This window comes from Syngnathoides biaculeatus, chromosome 23 (genome assembly GCF_019802595.1).
Source record: "Syngnathoides biaculeatus isolate LvHL_M chromosome 23, ASM1980259v1, whole genome shotgun sequence".
Classification (NCBI taxonomy): domain Eukaryota; kingdom Metazoa; phylum Chordata; class Actinopteri; order Syngnathiformes; family Syngnathidae; genus Syngnathoides; species Syngnathoides biaculeatus.
This window is the reverse complement of record NC_084662.1, coordinates 3521222-3548707: the sequence shown is the minus strand read 5'-3', so window position 1 is coordinate 3548707 and position 27486 is coordinate 3521222. Positions and strand designations below refer to the sequence as shown.

Below are 27486 nucleotides of genomic sequence, written 5' to 3'. Positions count from 1 at the left end.
TGTCAATGCGGGATAGCCTGGTAGGAGGTACTTGTAAAATGTGTCCAAGCTTACAGAGGCAAATCTGTCCTTCAGTTCTACATCACACTGCAAATCAATGATTTCAAGTTGCATGGCAACGGGCAAATCAGAAGCTTTGACTGTGAATGGTGAGCGAAAAACTGCAAAATCTGTTTCGAGTTCGCTAAAAACCTGAAATCTTTTCTCAAACTCCATCAACAGCCCTGAAATCTTCTCTTTGTACCGTTTCACGTCAGAATTAACGCTTGCTGCGCACATATCTTTTAAACAGGGAAAATGAGCAGGGTCACCGCTTGCCACCTGCGTCTCCCATAACCCGAGCTTTAACTTGAATGCACGTATGCTGTCATAATACTGTGTTACGATTTTTTTGCGTCCCTGCAACATTTTGTTAAGAATATTCAAGTGCTCAGTGATGTCAACCATAAACGCAAGGTCCTGCAGCCACAGATGGCATTGTAATTCCTTAACAGGTTTACCTTTTTTCTCCATGAATTGTCCGCTTTCATCACGTAAATCAAAGAAGCGCTTTAGCACAGCACATCTGCTTAACCATCGTACGTTCGTGTGATAAGGCACACCATGGATAATGTTACAGTCACTGAGAAAGCTGTCAAATTGACGATGATTGAGACCTCTAGCTCGGATGAAATTAACAGTTCGGACAACCACCTCCATGACGTGATCCATTCTTAGCGATTTGCTGCATAATGCCTCCTGATGCAAAATGCAATGAAATGTCCAAAAATTACCTCCCTCATTTGCGGCTTGTACTTTATCTCTGAACTTTGTCACAACACCTGCCTTTTTACCGATCATTGACGGCGCACCATCAGTAGCCAGGCTTACGGCGCGTGACCAGTCCGCTCCGACTCTGTCCAGCGCTCCAAGGACGGAGCTGAAAATGTCCTCAGCTGTTGTTGTGTCGATCATCGGCACCAGCTCGAGAAACTCCTCTGTGACATTCAAAGTCTTGTCAACTCCACGAATGAATATAGCCAGTTGAGCGACGTCCGTGATATCAGTACTCTCATTAATCGCAACAGAAAATGCCACAAATGACCCCACTTTGCGTTTTAGTTGGTGGTCCAAATCTGCAGAGAGTTCCGAAATCCTGTCTGCCACGGTATTTCTTGTCAAGCTTATATTGGCGAAAGCATGTCGCTTCTCAGGACACACAATTTCAGCAGCCGTCAGCAAGCAGTTTTTGATGAACTCTCCATCACTGTACGGCTTTGATGCCATTGCTATTTGGCTCGCAATTAGGTAGCTGGCTTTCACCGCAGCATCACTGGCTTCTCGGCTCCGGGTGAAAACAGATTGCTGTTTCTTCAGACGCGCCATCATTTCATTTACCTTCTGTTTTCTCAATTCTCCATGCAAACTGTTGTATTTTTCACCATGCTGAGTTTCGTAATGGCGCCGAATATTGTATTCTTTAAGCACCGAAACTTGCTGCTGGCACACCAGGCACACGGGTTTCCCATTCACCTCCGTGAACATGTAAGAACATGTCTATTTTTCTTGAAAGTCCGACACTCTGTCTACTTTTCTCCTTTTTGACAAAGACATTTTGCTGATGAGGGTGCGAGGCAAACAGAAAAGTAGATAATGCAATTGTCGCTTTTTCGCAAATTGACGCTGTACAGGCGTTCAATTTTACCAGGTCAAGGTGGTCCTAGTTCCGCCGCAGTGTTGCTTTCATGTTGTCTGCACATACTAAAACACTGCACCCCCTAGCGGATAATACAAGAACTACAAATTTTAAAGAAAATTCATATTTTTTTTATACAATGCAGCTTTCTTCCCCGAGCCGTACCAAACCACCAGACGGGCCGAATCCGGCCCGCGGGCCGTATGTTTGACACCCCTGATGTAGAGCCTGTCTCACCTCTTTCCAAAAGGCCACACAACATTCTAGCCTTACTCCTTTTCCATTTGCTCTCTTGGGTGCACAATATATCAACCTTTTTCCTAATCATCATGTCAACTAACTCCCAAGCTTTTCCTGTCATAGTCCCAACATTTAATGTCCCTACACCAGTGGTTCCCAAAGTCAACCTGGGCCCGGACCCCCAGTGAGTCATTCAAAAAGCTCTCGGACCCCCAACCTCAGCTTTTGCAAATAATGTAATGTAAGCTACCGACATTGTAGGGCTGGGGCGTGGCGCTGCCTGAATCTCTCATCTGGGCTGGGCTCAAGATAGATAGTATGTGAGACATAGCGATACAAAAGAAAAACAATTTTTTTGTTCTTTTCTTCAGAAAAATATTTTATTATTACTCTGTCTAAGACATCGTGTCGCGGACCCCCTGGAAAGACGTTTTCACCCACTGGGGGTCCGTGGACCCCACTTTGGGAACCACTGCCCTACACACAGTTGAAGGGTCTGTGCATGCCTTGCAGATTAACAGTGCCGGGGGGGGGGGGGGGGGGTGGACGTAGTTAGCCCGGGCCACGACCAGTTTTACACCGGATGCCCTTCCTGACGCAACCCTCTGCATTTATCCAGGCTTGGGACCGGCCTAACAGGTTGCACGGGATTGTGTCCCCCGTCGGGCTGCAGATAGTCAAAAAGTAATCAAATAAACACAGTCAGCACATAAGGTACACAAATACTACCTAGTCTATGTTAAAGTTAAAGTTAAAAGGGTATGTTGTTAAGCAAGGTTCGAGTATTGAAAATATAAAGGATATTGGGATGAAAGTGATTCAAACCACAATGGCGCTCACTCTACTAGTTGAAGCTTGAGTCCACTTTTGCAATTTCCCATTATATATATACATATATATATAAACTAATCCACACTCATAATATTGACAAGAACAAATGCAAAAGTGCAACATTAAACTTGATTTTTAAGCTAATGGCAAATGTCTGCATGTGCCAAACCAAAGACACCTAGTAATTGCACTTATTAAAAAAGAAACAAATACACACACATATTTTTGGGGGTTTAATGCACGTAAACGCAGTTTAAAGAAACACGTCATATTATGGGTCTGCATTACTGCTCTCCATCTGCGTTTGGTTGAAACGTTCTAAGAAACCCCAATTTCTACTCTCTGCTTCAGATGCTGTATAAACTTTCCATCTTGGAGGTGGTTAGTAGAATTAAAGATTTTGATATTTTCATTATTCAAAATTTGAATATAGACCAATACACATTAGTTCACTATTGAACCCCTGACTAGTGTCTCGAAGGATTTAAGAATGGAATTTAGAGATTTTAAAAAAGAAAAGAAAACAAGGGGGATTAAAAATGGAAAACCTTTGACAGGATATATGAGAGAAAGCAAAAGCACCAGCCCTTGCCTCCACTCCAGATGTAAATGAGCAACTGCGATTCTTTACAGAGGAAATGAAACCACAATTTCATTTCATTAAGCAGTAACAGACCTTGCACGTTTAAAGACAGTGTACACAACAGAGAGCTGTTGCAGGTGGAAGCAGCAAATTGATAGGAACTGCAGGAGATACACCATCTGTGTGATATAATCTGCCTAAGCCACTAATGCCTAGCAGCTTCCCAAACAACTGTGACTAATTGAATTCCTGTGAAGAATCCACCTAAGTTGTGCAACTACAAACTTCGCTTAAACTGTATCCCTTTCACCCTTCATTTCCTCTGGAGAAACATGCTAAAACATCAACTGTGTGGAGTGTCAACACACTCATACTGATGGCACTGTCGAACAAAAATTACATTACTCACGTTGTATAGGAAAATGAGTTTGAAATAGAAGTTCTAAACTTTCAAGTGAACAGGTAGAAGTTCACAAGAAAGTAAACAGTATGTCAAGCTGTTGAATTTATTCCTGCCCAATTTTCCAAAGAACAATTCGAAATCTGCTTGGAATGTATTTTGTATTTGTAATTATAAAAACACGGACTTAATTTACAAATAAAAATAACATGATTAATGACTTTCAATTACATAATAAAAACTGAAAAAAAAGAATAATCAAAATGAACTAATATACTGTCTGTGCGTGTGTATGTGTGCATGTGTCAATCCATTTTACACGAAGAAGCGGGTCTTTTTGAAAAGTATGAAGAGTAAATCTATCCTCCCGAGTGTTCGACCAATATCCAGCAATACAACAAGCCGGCGTTTTCGCTAACAAGAAGGAACAATGAGCTACCTTCCAGCAAGTAAAACTAGTATAAACAGACGAGCCAGCCTGAGTGTGCCGCCGCTGTTAAAGTCACTTCCTGCTTCTTCTCAAAACCAAATCCCTCAAGAGAATTTTCATGGCTGGAGTTACAAAAAGCCATATACGTCAAAATCATGTTTTGTGGTGAAAAAACGGATGGGTTCATTCCGGCTGCCTTTTTTATTGCATGTAAAATGCGCTTCTATGTATGAAAAATTCACTTTACGAAACAACTACCGGAACAAGTTAATTTCATAAGTAGAGGTACAACTGTATCTTTGTGTGTATTGCTTTGTAACTTGTCTGTATGTGTTACTATACTATTTGTGCATGGATATTCATTATTTGAAGGTAAATTTCTCCAGTGAGCAAATCCTAAATTTATCCATCCCTGTCGAGAGAAGGGGGAGGGGTAGGACCCAAATGCATGACTCCAAGGTAAGAATGTGGTTTCGATGGAAGGTTTAATTCAAGGCTGAAGTCAGTACACGGGAAGGCAGTCCAAAAAGGCAACAATTACAAAAATGCAAGGCAAAAGGCAAGGTCCAAAAACAAGATTGGATTACTTCAAGGCCAAACACATGGAAAATGGAACAGAAGACATGACTATGAGGCCCACGAACGCTGGGTGTGGCAAAGAGGAACAACTAAGCACACAAGGCACACGTACTCACACAACGAACTGGTGACAACTGACAAGACACACAAGGCTTATATGCATGGCATAAGTAATTCAAGGGGCGCAGGTGAGGAGGAGCAGACGCACACGAGGCAGTGGCATGACCAAGCCCCTGTCAATCCCGTCCGTGGGATTTTCAATTGACATTGAGTTGGCGAGTACCCAAAATGGTTTGTGTCTTGTATTTATGTATAAAATGAGGGTGATTATTTTGTTGTGTGCTTAGTTTAACAGTGAACTCCAACTGGGGTGTAAGTCAATACAGTAATCCCTCATTTTTCTCAGTTAATTGGTACGGACCCACCTGTGAAAAGTGAAAAACCGCGAAGTAAGAGTAAATGACTTTTTTTTTTTTGCTTCATAGGTCCTTGTCGTCTTGCTGGGGATGCCGCATTATACCCTATCAATGCGGCTTCCAGCTACAGTACTGTACGAATGTGTGCTGGAGGTTTTTTTTTTGCTTCATTGGTCTATGTCTACGTAAATGTATTGCTGTCACATGCAAAAAAAGAGAAAAAAATCAATTTTTCTGGCTGTTTTTTTCCATTTTTCAGGCTATTTTTTCCCATTTTTTCAAGCTATTTTTTCCCGTTTTTCGGACTAATTTTTTCTCCCTGTTTTTTTAGGCTATTTTTTTTTGTTTTTCAGACGAACTTTTATTCCCTCTGTTTTTCAAGCTATTTTTTTTCCTGAGTTATCGGGACACATCGAACTCGCACGACAACCTGTGAATGTCAAGTGACTCTTGGTGGATTACTTCCGCTTTCAACCAATGTGTTTACCTTGGCGGCCACAAAATTAATAACACTTTATGGTACTCTAAATACATTAGTTTGGTTGTAGACTGCATAGTCAGTAGTAGATGAACTCCAACGTCCCATCCGTATGTATGTAAAAGTTATGTTTCGCTGATGCTTTTCATGGCTTGTCCTTGACTTGACAACGTACTTTTCATCATAACGTGTAAACAATATCACTAGGCTTCCGTAAGTAGAAAGAGACATTCGTAGTAACGTTAGTTTACAAGCACACAAACACTAAAGACATGTTAGTTGTTTAACATGGGGCAGGTAAGCTTGTAAACAAAACAGGACGTTGCCAGCAGACTAAATACTATTAACAACAACAAAACTGATAAAAGCCCACATTGAGATGCCGAGTTTTGTCTTCAGCACTATTAGAGTCAGTAATTTTATTGTGTACGACTAAGCAGTCCAGACTTTCATCACACAAGAACGCAACAAAAAAATCAGTTTGGGTGGTGATTTATGTGAGCACATTAAATGTTTGATGACAAGTTCACTTTCAAATGATGACACACATAGATGCTTTTTCCCTACATTTTTTTTATTGGCAGCATTGTAATGGCTACATCCTCAATCCCTCACCTCCTCCTAGTGGGAATTTCTTATCAACATAGGTGTTCATGAGGAGAGTATTCAGAAAATGAAGCATCATGTAAGTAACAGGAAATTTCTTCCTGGTGGTATACTGTATATTGATTTTAAAATGATTTCCTCATATTATATACATTAAAATTAATATTTGAGGGCGGCACGGTGACGCAGCTGTGAAGCACTGGCCTCACAGTTGTGAGGTCCAGGGTTCAATCCCGGTGTGACAGTCTGAGTGCTCCCCGTGCTGAAAAGTCTCCTTGTGATTAATGCGCATGCGTTATTAACAGCGGAACTCTGGGCACGTAGCAGACCCTGACTGGGAAATACCCCGTTTTCATAGTTCCCCTTCTTCTACATAGAGGGAGCTAAAATACATTATAACCTAATCCTAACCCTAACCTAACCTTCAAACAAAGGTTGATGAATAGAAGTACACATATACAGTGAAGAAAATAAGTATTTGAACACCCTGCAATATTTTAAGTTCTCCCACTTAGAAAGATACCCGAATCAAAGCACACAGGCAGGAAAACCAAGGAGTGGGTCCGTAAGAAGCATATCAAGGTTCTGATGTGGCCTCGCCAGTCTCCAAAACTAAACACAATCGAAAATCTTTGTAGGGAGCTGCAACTCCGTGTTTCTCAGCGACAGCCCAGAAACCTTTCTGATCTAGAGAAGATCTGTGTGGAGAAGTGGACCAAAATTCCTCCTGCAGTGTGTGCAAACCTGGTGAACAACTACAGGAAACGTTTGACTTCTGTAATTGCAACAAAGGCTATTTTACCAAATATTAACATTGGCTTTCTCAGGTGTTCAAACACTTAATTGCACCTGTATCACACAAATAAATTGTTAAAAAATCATACATTGTGATTTCTCGATTTTTCTTTTTAGATTATCTCTCTCACGGTGGACATGCAAATTTCAGACCCCTCAATGATTTCTAAGTGGGAGAACTTGCAATATACCAGGGTATTCAAATACTTAATGTCTTCACTGTACATCTTTCAAGTACTCTCTGCCTCCAAAAAGTTCAGGTAAGGTGTACATCATCACTGGGCGCCCACCTGGAGATCCAGCATTTCTGCATGGGCGAATTCTGTGAGTGTCCCAGAGGTGAACAACTTCCTGCAGTTCTCTCTAAATGAAAATAGTGATGAAATCAGCTCGCACATTTCATAAACCAACTGGAATACAAATGTTGCACTTAACTAACCAATATATAGTACAAATCAGTGCCAGTTTAAACATCTGTGCAATACTAGGCTTAACTATTCATTAAAATAAGACGAACTTTATTTGATTTTACTATTTTCATTTAAGTAATTATATTAAGCTTACAATAATGTCATCTTAAGGTTTAGAATATTGCCCAGAGTGAGCTCTTGACCCTCATGACTAACTTCGTACCACACTCAAACTACCCCACGGGTTGGTATTCTACTTTTTGTGAAGTGGAAGACTTACCTCAAGATATGAATTGAATGATACTTTTGTCTAGGAAGTAACCAGAAAAAAGTCTGAATCTTTTAAATCTTGGAAGAGGTTCATCCAAAACTGTGCATGTTGCCTCCTTAAAAAGCCCCACCAATTGTCTATTCTTTGGTTGTGATTGCTCGATCCATACACATAACATCTGAGCAAAAAGTTGTCCAGATGGTCATGCAGAGGCACATAAAACATTACGAATCGCTGCATTTGCTCAATGAAACAGTTCTCCGTGCCAAGGTCCAAACAAATTCGGACAGAAGTCCCATTCCTTGATGGCACCTTATTAATAAAGTATCAAGCAATTATCTTTGGAACACTGTTTGTTGAGTCAGCATGTAGCCATATCACCATGCATGAAACCATGCATGAAAACCCATCTATTGCACCATTGATGCAGATCCAATATGGTTCGTGTTTGTCATAGGAGTCTACAAGCCACAAAAAGTTTGGGCCGGGATTCTGGGACATACGCAGGCGAAGCCGATTCCGGCCCCTCAGTGATCATCTATTGAGTCACCATGTAGCCACCCTGAATGCATTTTAAATGCATCATCTTGTATCCATGGAGCATTCTATATCTGTCCAACTGATTTTGGACAAACTTTGTTGCATCGAGCAGATCTGAATGAGCTTTCCTACTGAACAAACACAAAGACCGAAAGTTCCTGCGTAAAGTCGACAAGCTAATAACGATATTGTCTATGTGACTCAAAGACAAGAGTATCTCCAAGTGTCTTAATCCCATATCAAAATAAAATGTGATCAAAGTAAATTAGATGGTCATTTTCCTTTTTATGGAGTCCGGCAAGTCACTTGTTGTTCACAGGTTCTCACGTGAGTTCGATGTGTCCTGATAACTCAGGAAAAAATAAAAAATAAATAGCTCGAAAAAAAAGAGGGGAAAAAAATAGTCCGAAAAACAGAAAAAATTGTCTGGAAAAACAAGGAGAAAAAATTCGTCCCAAAAATAGATAAAGATAGTCTGGAAAAAAGGGGGAAAAATTAGTCAGAAAAACTGAAAAAAATAGTCAAAAAATGGAAAAAAATTGCCAAAAAACGGAAACAATTTGCCCGAAAAAAATTATTTGTGTGTGTGTGTGTGTGTGTGTGTGACAGCAATACGGTTCCGTACATGTCGTCGCGTCAGGGATGGCACATTAGTACGTCGCGAGCCAGCCTTTTTTTTTGGGGGGGGGGGCAGAAATCGGGATGGACTGAATCCGCGATAGGTGATCCGTGAAGTAGAGAGGGATTATTGTAGCTTGAAGCAAAGTATTTTCACCACTTGAAATTGGTTATTATAGCCTCAAAGTCACAGATAAATTGGGGACAGACCAGTAGTATAGATTTGGGAAAAAATATGAAATTGACCACATTTAGCCATAGGTATGGGTTTTATTATTTTCTTTATTTACTGATAATTACATTGTCATAATTTCATTGTTTAATTCACAGTAATAAGACTTTATGATGCCTTTTTTTAATTAATCAAAATCTTTCTGGAAACAAATTTCACCTTTTCTATCAAAAATTACAAAAAAACAATAATATGCACTTAGGGGAGGTAGGGTGAAGCTGTTGCCTTAAAAAGTAAAAACTGAAATTTTAAAAATGTGTACTCTGGTCAATTATTTTTCTATGTTGCTCGTGACTTAATTTAATACCTTGTGTGAAGATTAACCTTCCATAGTGCAAACAAAGCTATAATTTTCATGGACATTCTTAGAGTGCACAGGCTTTTTAATGCCTTATTTTTAGAATTAACTGCTCCTGGAGGTTGCTGAGATTTGAAATCTAGTTCTCTATGAAGATTATGGTTATTCATCATAATTATTTTGGAAAATCATTTGGACGAAAACAAAGAGTATGAAGTGATCAATAATGATAACATTTCATGTTTTAAAAAAAGAAAAACATCTGCTATGTTCTCATGTCAACCATTTCCCGATCTTTAGGTTAAGGATGTTCTAGAGAAATTTGAATTCTTGAGTAACATACTTACATATAGTTGAAGAACGTGGAGGATTACAGCTTGATCAGAGTTGCTGGCAGCTTTCAGTAGTGGCCAAATAGCCTGAAAGGCCATGTACCAAAGATGAAGGCGCTTTCCTACTGCATTTTTCATTTCAGGCAATTCAGTGTTTGGCTCTATTGTGAGTGATTAATGAATGAAATGAACTGCACAAGCACAAGTCTGGATATGACCGATACATTGTGAACCCCGGTTGACAACTCTCCACCAAAAAAGTGTGTTCTATTACACCAAATCACCAAACTCAACATTTAATATCAAATGTGCCTTTTACTATATACAAGTCATTGTTTTACTAGATGGAAAAAATAAAGATTGAGGTGAGTTCCTTTTGTAGGGAGAGACTATCAGTTGTTGGGTTTCTGGTATAGATGGGCATTTCACAGAATTTCTTTGATCAAAAACGGGAAAAATTTGTTTTGGCACTTTTGAAAAATAGCTCCAAAAGTTCTGATTTTTTTCATATCACTTCTTCTTTCAAAAGCCTGGGCTTGTGATTGGCTCCCTCTTGTCCTGCCTCCTTTCTACAATAGTCTGAAGATTGACAGATTTTTCTAACTATGGCCTCAAAACCCCACCTTTCAGTGTGACGTATTCGTCTGATTTTAAAAAGGTTAGACTCAATTACACTTTTACACGCCTAAAAGAACATTTCATTTTGAACAGTTCCATCTTTATAATTTGGGACTTTTCTAGGTTATCGTATTCACTAAATTATGCACATTTCTCATTAGATTATAATGGTATAATTTTCACATGCTGTCCATATACTATGTAACAAACGTTTTTAATATGTATCTACATTTAATCTCAATACTGTACAGAACTACAAAATGTTTTGGTATCAATTCATTTCTGTAAATAATGTGGTTTGTTCCAAACATAATAATCTATGGTTTGAATCCACACTTTTAGAGTAAAGATCCAATGGTGCTGTTGATTCCATTCCATTTTCCACACCACCTATACACCCATGCATTATCCGAGCTACTTATCCTCACAAGGGTGATGGGACTGTTGGAGCCTATCCCAGTTATTTTCGAGCAGGACGCGGTTGCCAGCCAATCACAGTCTATCCCTCCATTTTTTTTAAACGTAATCAAATGTAATTAGTTATCTTAATTTGAGACTTTAATTAAGAGTTAAACAAATACATTTTCAATTGAGTAATTTGTAACTGTAACCCACTATATTTCTAAACTAAACTTTACTAAGTCTTAATTATATAATTTAGAGTCCAGTTTGTCATAGATGGTTGTGTTTAGAGCACAAACTACTTAGAGACCAAATCAATAATACAAAATATTGCATATGTAATAAAAGCGGTGCACTTCATTCTGTCTGAATTGATTCAAGGCACAATTAACCAACAATTAATTCAACACGGTCACCTAATTCTGAAAAGCGATACATAAACTGATTATTATACCCATGCATAATAAAGTGGGTTTGTGTGTGTCAGGGGGGCTCTACTGTATTATGTTTAACTTTCGAAGTTCCACCTTCAAAAAAAATTAAGATTCATCCTTCATACACACATACAGTGAAGAAAATAAGTATTTGAACACCCTGCTATATTGCAAGTTCTCCCACTTAGAAATCATGGAGGGGTATGAAATTTTCATCATAGGTGCATGTAAACTAAGAAGAGAGATAATCCAAAAAGAAAAATCCAGAAATTACAATGTATGATATTTTAACAATTTATTTGTGTGATACAGGTGCAAATAAGTATTTGAACACCTGAGAAGACCAATGTTAATATTTGGTAAAATAGCCTTTGTTTGCAATTACAGATTGCAATACAATTGCAGTCAAACATTTCCGGTAGTTGTTCACCAGGTTTGCACACACTGCAGGAGGGATTTTGGCCCGCTTCTCCACACAGATCTTCTCGAGATCAAAAAGTTTTCTGGGCTGTTGCTGAGAAACAGTTTCAGCTCCCTCTAAAGATTTTCTATTGGATAGAGGTCTGGAGACTGGCTAGGGCACGCCAAAACCTTCATATGCTTCTTACGGAGCCACTCCTTGGTTTTCCTGGTTGTGTGCTTTGGGTCATTGTCATGTTGAAAGACCCAGCCACGACCCATCTTCAATGCTCTGACTGAGGGAAAGAGGTTGTTCCCCAAATCTCACAATACATGGCGGCGGTCATCCCCTCCTTATTACAGTGCAGTCGTGCTGTCCCATGTGCAGAAAAACACCCCCAAAGCATGATGCTACCACCCCCATGCTTCACAGTGGGGATGGTGTTCTCGGGATTTAGTTAGTTAGTAGAATTATGACAAAAAGTTCCATTTTGGTCTCATCTGACCACAAAGCTTTCTCCCAATACTCCTTTGTATCATCCAAATGGTCATTGGCAACGGTAAGTGTCCACTGTGAGAGAGATATGTGGTCCCAGCTCTTTTCAGGTCATTGACCAAGTCCTGTCGGGTAGTCCTGGGGTGATTCTTCACCTTTCTAAGGATCATTGAGACCCCACAAGGTGATATCTTGCATGGGCTCCACTCTGATTGAGATTGACCGTCATGTTTAGCTTCTTCCATTTTCTAATGATTGCTCCAACAGTGGACCTTTTTTCACCCAGCTGCTTGGCAATTTCTCCGTAGCCCTTTCCAGTCGGGTGGAGTTGTACAATTTTGTCTCTGGTCTCTTTGGACAGCTCTTTGCTCTTGGCCATGTTACAAGTTTGAGTCTTACCGATTGTATGGGCTGGACAGGTGTCTTTATGCAGCTAACAACCTAACACGTGTGCATCTGATTCAGGATAATACATAGACTGAAAGTGGATTTTTAAAGGCAGACTAACAGGTCTTTGAGGGTCAGAATTCTCGCTGATAGACAGGTGTTCAAATACTTATTTGAAGCTGTATCAAACAAATAAATCGTTAAAAAAAATTATACATTGGGATTTCTGCATTTTTCTTTTTAGATTATCTCTCTCACAGTGGACATGCACCTACGATGAAAATTTCCATGATTTCTAAGTGAGAGAACTTGAAATATAGCATGATGTTCAAATACTTTCTTCCAAATATTTTCTTCACTGTATATGTCTCTCTCTCTCTCTCTCTCTCTCTCTCTCTCTCTCTCTCTCTCTCGCTCTCTCTCTTTCTCACACACACACACACACGCAAGTAAGAAAAAAATAACTCGTGCTTTACAGTAAAGAAAGTGGAAAAGTAAATTCAAAAAAGTAAAAAGTAAATTGCAGCAAAATTACCACAGAGAGGAGTTGGAAACTTCCTTTGCAAGAGAATGATGACAATAATTTCGGGAGCTCTAACACTACATTTTGCCCTCATCCTGCCACATTTGCCTTTCTTTGACACTTTTGGCCCCATCACACCATGACATTCTGGTCAACGTTCTCTGAACATTTCAATCGTTCTATTTTTCAGCGTTCTCAAATGAGGATGACACATCTGGCGTGTGATTAACGTGTGTCTATTGCATGACTAACGTGTGTCTAACGCACGAGAAACGTGTAACAGCGACCAAATAAGATACCCCTAAAAACTATTAGCGTGTACTAACGTGTCACTAGCCCGCAACGAGCGATTTGTCAATGTTAGACGAGCGTGTTGAGCGCGTGACTAAATGGGTGAATAATGACAGAATAGCGTTTTGCTGGCATGTAATTTTTACAGTGGAACGGGAACGAAAATGTTGGAAATTTCATACTCACTTCAGTTGTTCTCGTGAGTTTGAACAGTCAGCATCATGCTGCCTAGACGAAAAAAGGTGGGGTGCGGACTTCAGCAACTAGCGCTGCAAGTAAGAATGTAAAGCATCGGTTTATATACCCATATGCATGGATGTTCGGGAAACGCACGAATGACGCTCAATGGATGCCAAAGGACTTCGTTTGACTTTAGTCATACGCTGTGTGCGCTCGGGGATTGTTCAGTGGTCATTGACAGGTCGCCAATGAGTCGTTCACTGCAAAGCAAACGATTAAGTAACAACCAACTCAAGCTCGAGTTACGACTGACTAACGATAGCCAAACGCGTGCAACGCTTGGCGAACCTTAGTAAAATGTTCCACGAACGTTCTTGAATGTTCTGCAGCATTTAAATTAAACGTTGATGAACGCTGGTCTCGGTGAGAACTTTTGCGCATGTTGAAAACCCTTTTTCTGGACCGGCGTTCTCCGCCGATTCCCAGCGATCATTGACGTTCACTAGTGTTCAAACAACGCTCTTCTGGCGTCGTCAAGGACCCAAGTGAAGGGATGGGGGTGGGGGGGAGTATTTACTTTTTAAAGACAGCTAAACAAATTACTGTAATGAAATATTCAAAGTAACTTAAATAAACCTAAACTAGAAACTTGACAAGATATAGCACCGAGGGTTGACGGAATGGGCACAAGAAGGCAACAAGGCTACAGGGCATCAAGCATTGAGCAACGAGCAACACGCTATGGGGCAATGGACCAACAACAACTGAAGAAACCCAGGAGTTAAATGGACAGATTGACAAGACAATGAGACAAACCTGGACAAGAAATGTGGCGGGAGGGTAAACGTGAACAGGTGGACACAAGAGACATAGAACACAGGAAACTAACAAAACCAAACTAACCAAAATGGAGAATACATTTTCCCCAAACATACTGAACAGCAATTTAGCGCAGTATTACATTGAGTTTTTTCAACAACTTAACCTCGCTCTCTTGCTTTGATGCACACAGCTGAAGTGGAAAGCATCCCAGAGCTGTGACACTAGATGCCTGTGAGGTTGTGCCCTTCATATGACTCCACTTGGCATCAATAGGGGATGCTGATAGTGCTGAGAAAAGCTTTGGTAGGTGGGAGGCACACGAAACAACGGAGCCCACTTGTAACAAGTGAAAAATGCATTACAGATCCGATAGTTTAAATAAAATACAGTGGTTTCGTCTCCACGACTAATTAACTTCCTTTGCGGGTGGGAGCTCTATTCCACTTTCAAAGACTCAACCAAATATGGTGTCTATTTATCACACAACACGCATGGTGTTTCATGACTAAAAGAACCTTTCCATGAACAAATATTTTACTAAACCAAGAGCTAATAGGAATTGTTACGGAAAAAAAATACAAGCGAGACAGTTGGAGTCATTCATTGGCTGGTACATTTAGGAGTAAGCGATCGCGAGGTAAAATCAACAAAATCTTACCCGTTTGAAGTCCACCTAATAATCCGTGGCACGATATTCCATTGGAATAACAGAAGTGCGACCGAGGCTGCTGCTGTGTTGTTGCCATCAACTCGCTGCTCTCCTCGTCGTAACCACTGTGCGTGTGATGGCGTTCGTTAGCTCTGGAGGGCCACAATGAAACTCCTGCTGCTTTCGTTAATGTAATTTTTTCACAATTGATGGAGAAACATAACAAAAAGCACGCCTACGTACCATATAGAAAGACACATGTAGATCTGTTACATACATTGTAACTGTCTTTTGATAGCTCTTCAGATTGACGGTATTATATGAAGTTTGATGTCAAACACATCGTGTTGTCATTATTGTTTTTGTCAGTCAAATCATGACTATTTTCATTGAGGAACAGAATTCAAGCGGAAAATAAAGATCATTTCAATAAACGTAAATATTTTTCACATTGGTAATTGCTTCTATTTAAACTCAAAGTCTGCTGAATCAATTTTTGATTTACAGAGTAGAGGGCTTTACCAACTGCACTGGAATGTATCATTTAGTTGAACGACAGTACGTTCAGCCAATCAGTGGGTAGCATTGGAGTAGTGGGGCGGGGAGAAGAAAGTAAAGATGCTCGATGTCTGAAGAATTTTATAATAATATTATACATTATTTTTACACATCCGTTTCATTTTAAAGTACAGAACCCTGGTAAACCTGTTTGAATCAAATCGACATATTCAAATAACCGTCAATGATAACTCATAGAGATAAAGCAACGATCCCCTTTATCAAGTCCTAAAATTAACAGGTGAAAAAGTTGCATTTTCTCATTTTAATGAAGTGATACAGACAAAGGGTTTACTGTCTGGTCCACAGTCTACCGCAACTGTTTCCTTTCCTTTTAACTTGGCATTGAGCGCCATCTTCAGTATACTTTTAGTGTAGAAGGGTTTTCCTTATGGCGGAATTATAAATATACTGTATCCAGTACAGGATTTTATTTTGTCCGAAAGTAATGGAATTAATAGCGTTGAATACATGTCAATTTATGCAGCTCTCTTTGTGAATTTATTTTTTTTCCCCCCAGTTTTGCACATTTTATTTTTTGTTTCTTTGTTGCTTTATATGTTCCATGGACAGGCGGCTCCAAATTAAATCGCCGCTGGATAATGAAACTGAATTTAAAAAAAAAACCATCAACACGAGCACAGGTGTTACCTGTGTAAATGGTGAATGTAATTCTGGATATTAGCTATTCAAAAACTATGACTGCAGGAGAGAAATGAATATATACAGTGACATTAAGTGATATCCATCCATCCATTTTCTTCACCACTTATCCTCACAAGGGTAACAGGGAGTGCTGGAGCATATTCCAGGTGTCAACGGGCAGGAGGCGGGGTACACCCTTAACTGGTTGCCAGCCAATCGCAGGGCACATTGAGACAAACAGACACACTCACAATCACACCTCGGGGCAATTTAGAGTGTCCAATTAATGTTGCATGTTTTTGGAATGTGGGAGGAAACCGGAGTGCCCTGAGGAAACCCACACAGGAACAGGGAGAACATGCAAACTTCACACAAGCGGGTCCGGGATTGAACCCAGGACATCAGAACTATGAGGCTTTACCAACTGAACCATCATGCCGCCTTAAGTGATATATGCAGGATCAATATTACAGACTTGTCTTGTGTGACACAGAGTCAAGACACTTTAATTTATCAGGCTGTCAGGAATTATAAACTCTGACCCGCTCTGTCCCCTCTACCTTCTTCTTCTTCTTTCTGTCCCTTACCCACCTGAACTCTGAACACTTACACCCCACATACATACATCAATACAAACAATCACACCAGACTCAAGATTGCACCAGTCACTAGAGCAGCATTGTTTTTTTTTTTTTCTTTTTTCTTAATTGCCTTGATTCGTTGATCTGGACTATGTTGCACACATCACCTGATCTTTGATATTGCATATTCAATTTGACTTTTTATACTGTACATACTATATATATATATATATATATATATATATATATATATATTATATATATATATATATATATATATATATATATATATATATATATATATATTAGCTATTCAAAAACTATAGATAGATAGATAGATAGATAGATAGATAGATAGATAGATAGATAGATAGATAGATAGATAGATAGATAGATAGATAGATAGATAGATAGATATTGATGTTATTATTTGTCTTTGTAGAACCGCAGGCCCTTTCAGTCTGAAAGAGTATACAAATAAGTGGTTAGAATACTTATTGAACTTGCGAAAGGATGCAATTGAGGACCTTGGACAATTTAAAACAAATATGATCCTTTGCACACTCCTGTATTAATAATCCACTCAACCATGGCCAGATAAGGTGGAATCTAGAATTTTGAGCAACATTGGAGGATGCTGTCGAGTGTCCACTATACTTCTAATGATATGAGCAAGACTGCTTGTAAACTTTAGCTAGTTGCAGTTTGCTTGTGTTACTATACGGGAATGCTGAATGTTTGATAACGTCTTTACAAAAGTCCACCCTATGGCACTTATTAACTCATTCACTTCCAATCCACCATGTTAACATGGATATTTGGATTCAACAGTTGTCAATGGTTTATAAAATCCATTTTAAACACAACCATCCCAACCAATTTCTTGCTGGGAGCAAAAAACAAGTGGGTTTACCGTCAGCTTCTCATTATGAAACCCTTTGCTCAATAATATAAATATGGTGTCCGGATGCTCACATGTGTATTGTGTTACTATTATAATGAGATGTAGCTATTGAACGTACTGACAAAGCAGCATTTGAAGAAAGACTGCAGACTTTTAAAAATAGCACAAGTCTTCAACCAAAACAATTTGTTTTGATCTACTTGTACTGTCAATGTTGTACAGTACTTGGCATTTTTCCTTATCAGCTGAAATCTTGATTTGCAGTTTTGAGGTATGAATGACCACTTTTTTATACCAATTTGCCAATATTTAATATTTTTGGACGTGTTATTTTTAGAGATAGTACCTGAGAGTTTTTTGTTTGCTTTTTTTAATCGAAAATATTTAATTGTCCGACATTGCAATCTCAGTGTTCATTATACTTAAAATGAATCTGAATTGTTCTGAAAAGGATGTACTTTTTGTAAATCGATACAATCATTTCTCACGATAATTTTGATGAAAAAATGTCATCCTCAAAAATTTGCTATCATGACAATACGCTGAGAGAGAATAAGAGCAATGGATACCTCATAATATTGTACAAACAGTATTAAAAAAAATAGAGTAAAACCTGGAATAGATGCGCATTATTGAAAGACCACAAAACAAAAACTTTGATTTAGCGTAAGATTACTGTATCTGTAGTCTGTCATGATAAATTGCTGGAACTTTTTTTCCATGCAGCCATTTTCTATACCACTTATCCTCAAACTGCAGACCGCAACCTGTCACGGACACAATACTTTTCAACTTCTTCAACAATCTCTCTGGCCTTAATTGTCCCCCGCACACCATCTCCCCTCTCTTCTTTTTTCTTTCGTTTATACTTTTCTTTTCATCTTGAAATGCTCGTAGTCGTCTAAGACACTTTTATGTCAACTTTGACACCACCCCCCCCCCCCCCTTCAGTGTTTAGCTGCGTTCTTGATTGCATTCCACCACTTCATATGTAACCAGTCACGATGCTCCAACAGTCCCTTTCCGATACTCTAGTTGACGTCACTGTACTACCTCGGCTGCGACCTGGCCAAACGAAGAAGCGAAGACTACTGAAGAAGATAAAACGTCGAAGAAGAATTCGGACTCTACCAAAGAAGAAAAAACGTCGAAGAAGAATTTGGACACTGCAAAAGAAGAGGAAACGTAGAAGAAGAAGGCACCAATTTAAAGTTTAGAGATTCCCATCATGGCGGAGTTTGAGTATGTGTTGTGTTTCTTTTTTTTTTTTTATATCACAGTCCATCTGTCTCCCTTTTTGTGTGCAGTATTGTTCCTTTGACTTGCTACGACAAATATGGCCTATCCGTTAATGTTCCTGACTGTATTTCGAAGATTGCGCTGTTTGAAAAGCTGTTTAGAGATTCATTAAGTTTCACATCATGGTGCTACTCTGTCAAGCTTCCAAGGATTTCCAATTTAGTGGGAAATGCCAGTGGGTGCAATGGGCATTAAATGTTAGGCTGTTTGTAAATGTAGCTATGTATGCAACATGGTTGTTATTGGTAAATACATGGTGATAATATTCCAGCTACTCTCGTTAGACAAACACGCCAAGGTATGTGACATAAAATTTCAAACTCATGGAAATGAAAATAAAACCCTGCTATCATTGGAAATAGCTTTGAAAACCCTTTTAAAATATTACTAATCTCAATACCTCAAATAACACAAAAGTTATGACCATTTAAAGATTCTGAATATGGGCTAATTAGGATGTCATAACTTTGGTTTCTCAATGGATTTTCATTAAATTTCAGTGATGACAGCTTGACTAAGGCATTGTCATTTGTACGTATTTTCATTATAATTGCATACAAAGCAACAGATCCGGCAATTTTTTTCAAATGCGACCAACATTTTCCCTAGCATTAAAAGACAGTGCGAGCAGTCATATCACCTACATATTTATATCAGGCATCTATAAGTACATATAAAACATAAATGAAGTACTTTAGAAAAAATATATACTTACAGACAGGTTTTGATGGCGGTTTTAATTGGAGAAAATTTTTGAATAAAAAGTACTACCAACTTCTCATGCAATTTTTGAAAATTCAAAATGGGGGTTCTAGACGGAAACATGGACTAAGTCATCAGCTTCTGTGTGTTTTGGTGCAATGATAAACAAGCCTTGTACACGCAAAACAGTGACACACACCGCACTGCAGATAGTTTCTTATATAAGGACAGTCAGATCCATCGTGCAGTACAATGAGTAGCCGGGTTGTTGCGTACCTATTACGTTAACAGTTTCGAACCAAGCATTGGAAACCGATAACCGGTGAATATTGTCTTTAGAACAGGAATGATGGCGAATATGTATTTATTATTTCAACTTGCCCCGTTTCTCTTTCAGATCAAAGAAAGTAATCAAATTAGTCCCAGAGTATCTCTTGAAGAAGAGGAAAACATACCAGGCTATTAAAGCCACACAAGCCAAGCTTGCCCTGCTTGAAAAGAGAAAGGTATGTCATTTTGAATTTGTAAACGTTATTACCTGATGGAGCTTTATGAAGTCCAAACTACCAAGGTACATTACATTCTAAACTAATGGCAGGCTGTGAATTTAGTACCTGGTCCATAATTAAGGTACATATCTGACTTATTCCATATTTTTAATAGCATGACCATCATGTGCCATTTTGGGCTGGAATGGTGCAACATTTTATTAGTCAAGTGCCTTAACAATCTTTTCATTGAAAAATGGGGTTTTCGGATAAATTATATTTTCGCTTGGTTAAAGTGTAATGATACTAAGTTTTACACGGTAAGGATTTTGGGGCCGATCAGCTATTTTAATAAAAAACAACGGATCACCGATCAAATCACAAGATCGAGCAATGAGTCTTTGTAAATGACCTTTTCATTTACTGTACAGACTTTTATAATTGTTAAAGTATATATTTACAAGTAATGTATCTTTGTTCATCTGTTTACTCCAGTGAGGCTTAGTGACAGACAGAACTAATTAATGATCTTCTATTAGATGGCAGTATGTACATACAGCAATTAATGTATCTACATTTGGTGACATTTTTGTTTGTTAGTGTACAATGAGATTTTAAATATCAAATATGTTCCTTGGCTCCATCTTATTTTTCTTTCGGCTTGTCCCGTTAGGGGTCGCCACAGCGTGTCATCTTTTTCCATCTAAGCCTATCTCATCCATCTTCCTCTCTTAACACTCACTGTCCTCATGTCCTCCCTCACAACATCCATCAACCTTTGGTTTTCCTCTCGCTCTTTTGCCTGGTAGGTCCATCCTCAGCACCCTTCTACCAATGTATTCACACTCTCGCCTCTGGACATGTCCAAACCATCAAAGTCTGCTCTCTCTCACCTTGTTTCCAAAACATCCAACTTTGGCTGTCCCTCTAATGAGCTCATTTCTAATCCTATCCAACCTGGTCACTCCGAGCGAGAACCTCAACATCTTCATTTCTGCCACCTCCATTTCTGCTTCCTGTTGTTTCTTCAGTGCCACCGTCTCTAATCCGTACATCATGGCCGGCCTCACCACTATTTTATAAACTTTGCACTTCATCCTAGCCGAGAGTCTTCTGTCACATAACACACCAGTTCCTTGGCTCCATAAAGGTTGGAATTCAGTGCTCTGGTTAGTTAATCTTAAAAAGAACAGTAACTTATTTTCAAAAAACCACGAGCGGTAGCACTAGCTTGGTTGGCTAGGTAACGTTTTGTTGCATGTTTGCAAGCTGTATCGTATTAAAATTATGTGAACATACCTTAAACAATCCTTAAACTAAATCCTTAAACTAAGTCCTCATGTCCTGAGCAGTGTTGAACACCAACACCAAAAAACAAGTGTTCGGTCACAGTAGAGTTGCACACATACTCTACTTAATAGACTGGACACAAGTCCATCCATTCATTTTCTGACCCGGTTATCTTCACGAGGGTGGTGAGAGTGCTGGAGCCAATCCCAGCTGTCATCGGGCAGGAGGCGGGGTACACCGTGAGCCACGAAAGGAGTGACATTGAAAGCCTCGAGGCCCCAGTAAACTTCTTTGAAACATGGAATGCTCTTCCTGATAGCTATAGGAGCATGAACAATTGTGCATTTGCAGTACTAGCCATGTTGAATCATCATAGCTGTGCAAGCAGATATTGTAAAATGAACTACGTTTAAGCCAATTACTCCCAAAAACATGTTAATTGGAGACTTTAAATTGCCCCCAGATGTGATTGACTCTTATGTGCCCTGCGATTTTGCTGGCAACCAGTTCAGGGTGTACCCTGCCTCCTGCTTGACCGTTGTGAGGATAAGCGGCTCAGAAAGTAGATGGCTGGATAACGCCAGTCCATGTTTGCAGCTATAACAGCTTCAATCCCAAAGATGCTTTATCAGTTTGAGGTCAGGAATCTGTGCAGACAAGTCAAACGTTCCATGTCTTTAGGGACCTTGCATCTTTTTATGCTAAATGATGTATCATATTTGAACCATCTCCAAACTGTTGCATTAAACTCTTCCCATCATAGTCACTGGAGAGTTGTCATACATGAAGCAGAAAGCAATGCATTAGAAAGGATTCCAGGTTGAGCTGAGCGACAAAAGAAATCAGGAGCTATTTTTAGTGCGTTCATTAACTGTATCTGCAGGGGTGTACATCAATTCCCGGCAAATTATGCAAAGGTGCTGCCCAAATGCAATGGTTCTGATGATTTGAACAAAGTTTTGTATGTTTTGGTTCAAACTGATTTCATCATCCTGTACTTATTGCAACAAATGCAAGTTCACTCAGCTTTATTAAACACATTCTAAGAGGGGTGTTAGTTCCCTTTCAGGTATTGCTGTATATTGGTTAGGTGCATTTTAAACGATCAGATTTAATTTTTACAGTAAAGGAGGCGGTCATCTCTTGTACATATCCAAACGTTTTTTTTATTTTGTATTTTTTTCAGGTCTCAAAAGGTGCACCAATAAAATTCAAGCGCTTGGAAGACTTTTTGAAGGACAGCCATAAGAAACGTCGGGATGATACTCGCATACATCGCCTTGGGCAGAGGCCGCCTGCCCCTCTGCCTCCTGCCAAGTATAAATTGGCTTTTGTTGTCCGCATCAGAGAGTGAGTATTTACAATTTGATGATTGTGGATTAAAAATGAGAGATCTTCTCAGAAGTGAATTTACATTATCCGCGATTGAGTGGAAGCCAATGTTTTTCTTTAACACAATGAATTATCGATGTTTTCTTTAGTATTCGAGGTGTCAGTCCCAAAGTGATGAATGTTATCCAGAAGTTCAGGCTGAGAAAAATCTTCAGTGGAACCTTTGTCAGGATCTGCAATACCTCTGTGATGATGTTGAAGATTGTTGAGCCCTATGTGGCCTGGGGGTGAGTGAGAATTTAGTAATGTTAGTGTTATTTCGCATCATCAAAACTTGGTTATTTACATCCATGCATTCGTGCCCTTTCGGCGAAATTTACCGTTTTGAACTCAAAATAGGCCATTTACTGAACATGAATCGTACAACTCTGATGAATTTTTCCTATATCCAAGGGAGAGAGAGAGAAAGAGTGTGTGTGTGTGTGTGGTGTGTGTGTGTGTGTGTGTGTGTGTGTGTGTTTGGGGGGTGGAGGGTAATTTCTGAATATTACTCTGTGGTGGATGAATACGCAAGCGCATTGGCCTGAGGTTCCTCTGTACATTGGGACTTGCTTTGGATAACTCATAGAAGTTGATAAAATCAGTATTAAAAAAAAAACACTTCCACTGTCAAAAAGTAACTGTTTTGTTCCTTTACTATTCATGTGGCACAACTTGAAGCAGGTGGTGATGGGCCTGGCTTAAGTTGAAGGCCAAAACAAAAAAGCAAAGAAAAATTTAATCTGAAGTTTGCACATCGACATGTCCTTTAGTGTTGTAAATAAATGTTTATCTGCATTGTGAAAATTTATTTAGCCTTATTGTAGCTTCAGTCTTCCAGATTGCTTAATTCTTTATAAAATATTAACAGTACTCTCTGCAGGGGCCCTGAGGATCTCCTGCTAATGCTTTTTTAAAAGTCACCTTTTTCATGTCTTTGGTGTTTCATGTCTGGATTTACCAAATAGATATCCAAACTTAAAGTCTGTGCGGGAGCTCATTCTGAAGAGGGGACGGACCAAGGTGGGCAAGAGCGCAGTTCCCTTAACAGATAATACCTTCATTGAGGAACACATGGGTAGGTTTTCTCAACACCTCTCTCTTTAATTCAAAATTGAAAGTACCGTAATTTCTCAAAAATAATGTGCAAGTTTTTCCTAAAATATTTTCTAAAAGTTAGAGTGGATTATATTTAGGTATGGATGAAAAATAAAAAACACAAATCAAATTGTTTAGTCGTATACAGGTACATAGAGTGGTTAAAAAAATGTATACATATACCATATGATATTCGATGTCTTATATTATACATTAATATATATTACGGTCATGTGTGCCCCCGATGACCTCAGAGAGCTCAGGTTGCATTTTACGATTGTTAGCGTCGCATGCTTGTGGCTACTGCACCAAAGATCAGAAAAGACTGCCCATGAGTTTGCTTTAAATGAAACTAAGACAAAAGATGTTGACTACAACAGCTAGTTATGAAGCTGCTTTTAAAAGAAATGTCATCACTCTTGCCGATAATGCGGCAACCTGGAAGTAGCGTTGCAGTCCCAAACAACAATAACTCACCTCAATGGCTTCAGGTGGGTATCAAAACAATGTAAGCTCAAACTACGTAATACGAACGTCATGGGGACAAAAAAAAAAACAAAAACGGAAGTGCGCATACAATTGAAATGCTCGCGTTTTTTTTTTTTTTTTTTTTAAATGTGCCCACTATGCTTGTTTCGACATAGTCTGAGCTCACGTTGTATTGATACCCACCTGACACTATAGTGAAAGACGCTACAGATTTGAGCCGAATGGGGGGGGGGGGGGTTGCACTGCGCAACCCAAACTCTTGGGATTAAAAAAATGTTTCAAGTCGTCAAAGATGAGTTCCACAGTGATGCACCAAAAGTAGCTGCTATGGATCTTTTTCAGATTGGAGATGAGTCATAATGGTTCTTTTGAAGGCTTGGCCAAGGATGTGTAATGTAGTGGATAAACTGCACTATGCACAAACGTTTTATGCACAAATATTTAATGCAGTGTTTAATAAACAGTGTTAAATAGTTTATATTTTTAAGACTGTAATATGTGCTATCATCAGTATTAAAATGTGCCATCATTGAGCATTTATTTTAGCTGGTTGAGGGATTGTGTTCAATTACAGGGACCAGGACAAGCGTGACCCGTGGCATGTCCCGAGATTATATTACCGCTACATCAGCTCATGTACAATGATTATTAATGATTGTTGTACGGACAGTTTTTTGAAAAACAATACAAGTACAAACCTAACAAAATATAAATACAGATCATTACTAATATTCTGAACATATTGGTAGCGACAAATTGGTGGTGCGCATTGTTCATTGGTAGAAGGGTTTTCCTGATTTTTTTTTTAGGTCAACTTTGAGGGTGCGCATTACACTTCAGGACGCATTATACTCGAGAAATTATGGTAATAAGAATATGGACCTATGGAAATTACTAGTGGCATGGTGGTGCAACTGGTAAGAGCGATGGCCTCACAGTTCTGAGGACCGGAGTTTGCCTCCTGCCCTCACCTGTGTGGAGTTTGCATGTTTTCCCTGTGCCTGCATGGGTTTTCTGTAGGCACTCTGGTTTCCTCCCACATCCCAAAAACATGCATTAATTGTAGATTGTAAATTCCCTTTATGTGTGGTTGTGAGTGCAACTGTTATGTCTCCATGTGCCCTGCGATTGGCTGGCAAACAATGATAGCTGGGGTAAGCTCCAGCCCTCCCACGACCCTCGTAAGGATAAACGGCTCAGAAAATGGAGGGATGGATGGGAATTACTATTAAGTACACAGATGAATAAATTTTTGACACCTTTCCCTAGTGTGCAGAAACAAACTAACATACCCTTTCCTTTGATTCTCAGGTAAACATGGAATAATCTGTTTGGAGGACCTGATTCATGAGGTCCACTCAGTTGGCAAAGCTTTTCAGGAAACCAATAACTTCCTCATGCCTTTCAAGCTGTCAGTTGCTCGTTATGCCGCCAGGGACAAGGCGGGGCTCCTCAAGGACCTAGGAAAACCTGGATTTCGTGGCACAGACATTAATACCATCATCAGGCAACTGAACTGAGGGGAAAATGCACAAGATGGACTTTGAACAACAGCCTAAATGCTACAAGTATGCAAAATCTTACCTCTGTAATTCTCGTATTTTGGGTGAAAAAAAATCATACTGTACATTTTACATTTATTGTTTTAAGATACAAAATTTTAAGTCACTTCATGCGAGTTCCATTTTTTTCCCGCCCACTTAAACAAGATATCCCTAAAATGAGTTTAAAAAAAAAAAAAGTCCCAATGGAACTCGTCTGAAGTGACTTGAGATTAAAATAAAATTTGTACAATAAGATGTTTTCAACTAGTAGTAAGATACATTCTCCTGGTAAGATTTTTTTTTTTTTTTTTTTGCATCCCTGTCATCACAAATACAGATTTGTTTTGATTTTCATCTCTTTCCTATTTAATGCGCAAAGCTATCCTATGTGTTGTTCAAATTGCATGCTACTTGTTGGAAGACGTTCTCCCTGGAGGTGGCACTCATCAATTGTAAAATATTGTACTGTGTGAAAAGATGAATGCATATTTTTGGGCAGGTTGTACATTCAGGCAATGGGACATGCCCAGATATCGTTTTCCCCACTATAAATTGTAAGATGGGTTCCCCGATTAATAAAACAAGGCGAAATGACATTTTGAACATTGTTTAATAAAATTTAACAATACATGAAATGGAACTATATGTATGTTTTGTGTGTGTGTGTGTGTGTGTATATATATATATAAGAAAATAAGTATTTGAACACCCTGCTATATTCCAAGTTCTCCTACTTAGAAATCACGGAGGGGTCTGAAATTTTCATCGTAGGTGCATGTCCATTGTGAGAGATAATCGAAAAAGAAAAATCCACAAATCACAATGTATGACTTTTTTAACGATTTGTGTGATACAGCTGCAAGTAAGTATTTGAACATCTGACTGTCAGCGAGAATTCTGACCCTAAAAGACCTGTTAGTCCACCTCCGCTCCATTTCTTATCCTGAATCAGATTCACCTGTGGGAGGTCGTTAACCGCATAGAGACACCTGTCCACCCCATACAATCAGTAAGACTCAAACTTGTAACATCGCCAAGACCAAAGAGCTATCCAAAGACACCAGAGACAAAATTGTACAACTCCACACGGCTGGAAAGGGCTATGGCGAAATTGCCAAGCAGCTTGGTGAAAAAAGGTCCACTGTTAGAGCAATCATTAGAAAATGGAAGAAGCTAAACATGACGGTCAATCGGAGTGGAGCCCCATGCAAGATATCACCTCATGGGGTCTCAGTCATCCTTAGAGTGGTGGTAAGAACTTGCAATATAGCAGGGTGTTAATTTGAACACCCTGCGATTTTTGCAAGTTTTGCCACTTTGAAATCATGGGGGGATCTGAAATTCTCATCTCACGTGGATGTCCACTGTGAGACAAAAAAAATATCCACGAAACAAGATTAAAAAAAAAAGTAAAAATAATTTGTTACTGCTGCAAATAAGTACTTGACTTTATTTGCTAACCTTTGTTTGATTTGTTTTTTTTCCCCTTTGCTTTTTCTTTTTTTCAAGGAAAAGAAAACAATTAGCCCTTGTTTGCAGTTAGTGAGGTCAATCTTCCTGCACACACTGGTCCATTCCTCCA

At 39.1% G+C, this 27486-nt stretch overlaps 2 protein-coding genes across 18 annotated transcripts in view; one reads left to right on the top strand and one right to left on the bottom strand.

The window, feature by feature from the left end:
- LOC133496377 (tyrosine-protein kinase Fyn) overlaps window positions 1-15193 on the bottom strand; it is a 112529-nt gene extending 97336 nt beyond the window's left edge. For 8 of the 17 annotated variants that reach the window (XM_061811872.1, XM_061811883.1, XM_061811893.1 and 5 more), the window contains exon 1: window positions 14945-15191. The gene's annotated coding sequence lies outside the window, so the exon portion shown is untranslated. Of the gene's footprint in view, window positions 1-7323; window positions 7397-9749; window positions 9822-14944 lie in introns of all 17 variants that reach the window. The other 9 variants (XM_061811892.1, XM_061811881.1, XM_061811885.1 and 6 more) reach the window with 5 other exon arrangements.
- A 3514-nt stretch (window positions 15194-18707) lies between these two features.
- On the top strand, window positions 18708-26527 carry rpl7l1 (ribosomal protein L7-like 1). The gene is made up of 6 exons (XM_061812882.1): window positions 18708-18865; window positions 20022-20130; window positions 22589-22752; window positions 22884-23021; window positions 23742-23851; window positions 25672-26527. The coding sequence occupies exons 1-6, from the start codon at window positions 18852-18854 to the stop codon at window positions 25878-25880; spliced, it is 744 nt and encodes a 247-aa protein (XP_061668866.1). The 5' UTR covers window positions 18708-18851; the 3' UTR covers window positions 25881-26527.
- The last annotated feature ends 959 nt before the right edge of the window (window positions 26528-27486 follow it).

Excerpts from the sequence above, each read along its gene's own strand:
- rpl7l1 (XM_061812882.1), top strand. Across the intron at positions 23,022-23,741 it reads GAGCCCTATGTGGCCTGGGG|ATATCCAAACTTAAAGTCTG; the intron begins GTGAGTGAGAAT and ends TTTACCAAATAG. Across the intron at positions 23,852-25,671 it reads CTTCATTGAGGAACACATGG|GTAAACATGGAATAATCTGT; the intron begins GTAGGTTTTCTC and ends TTTGATTCTCAG.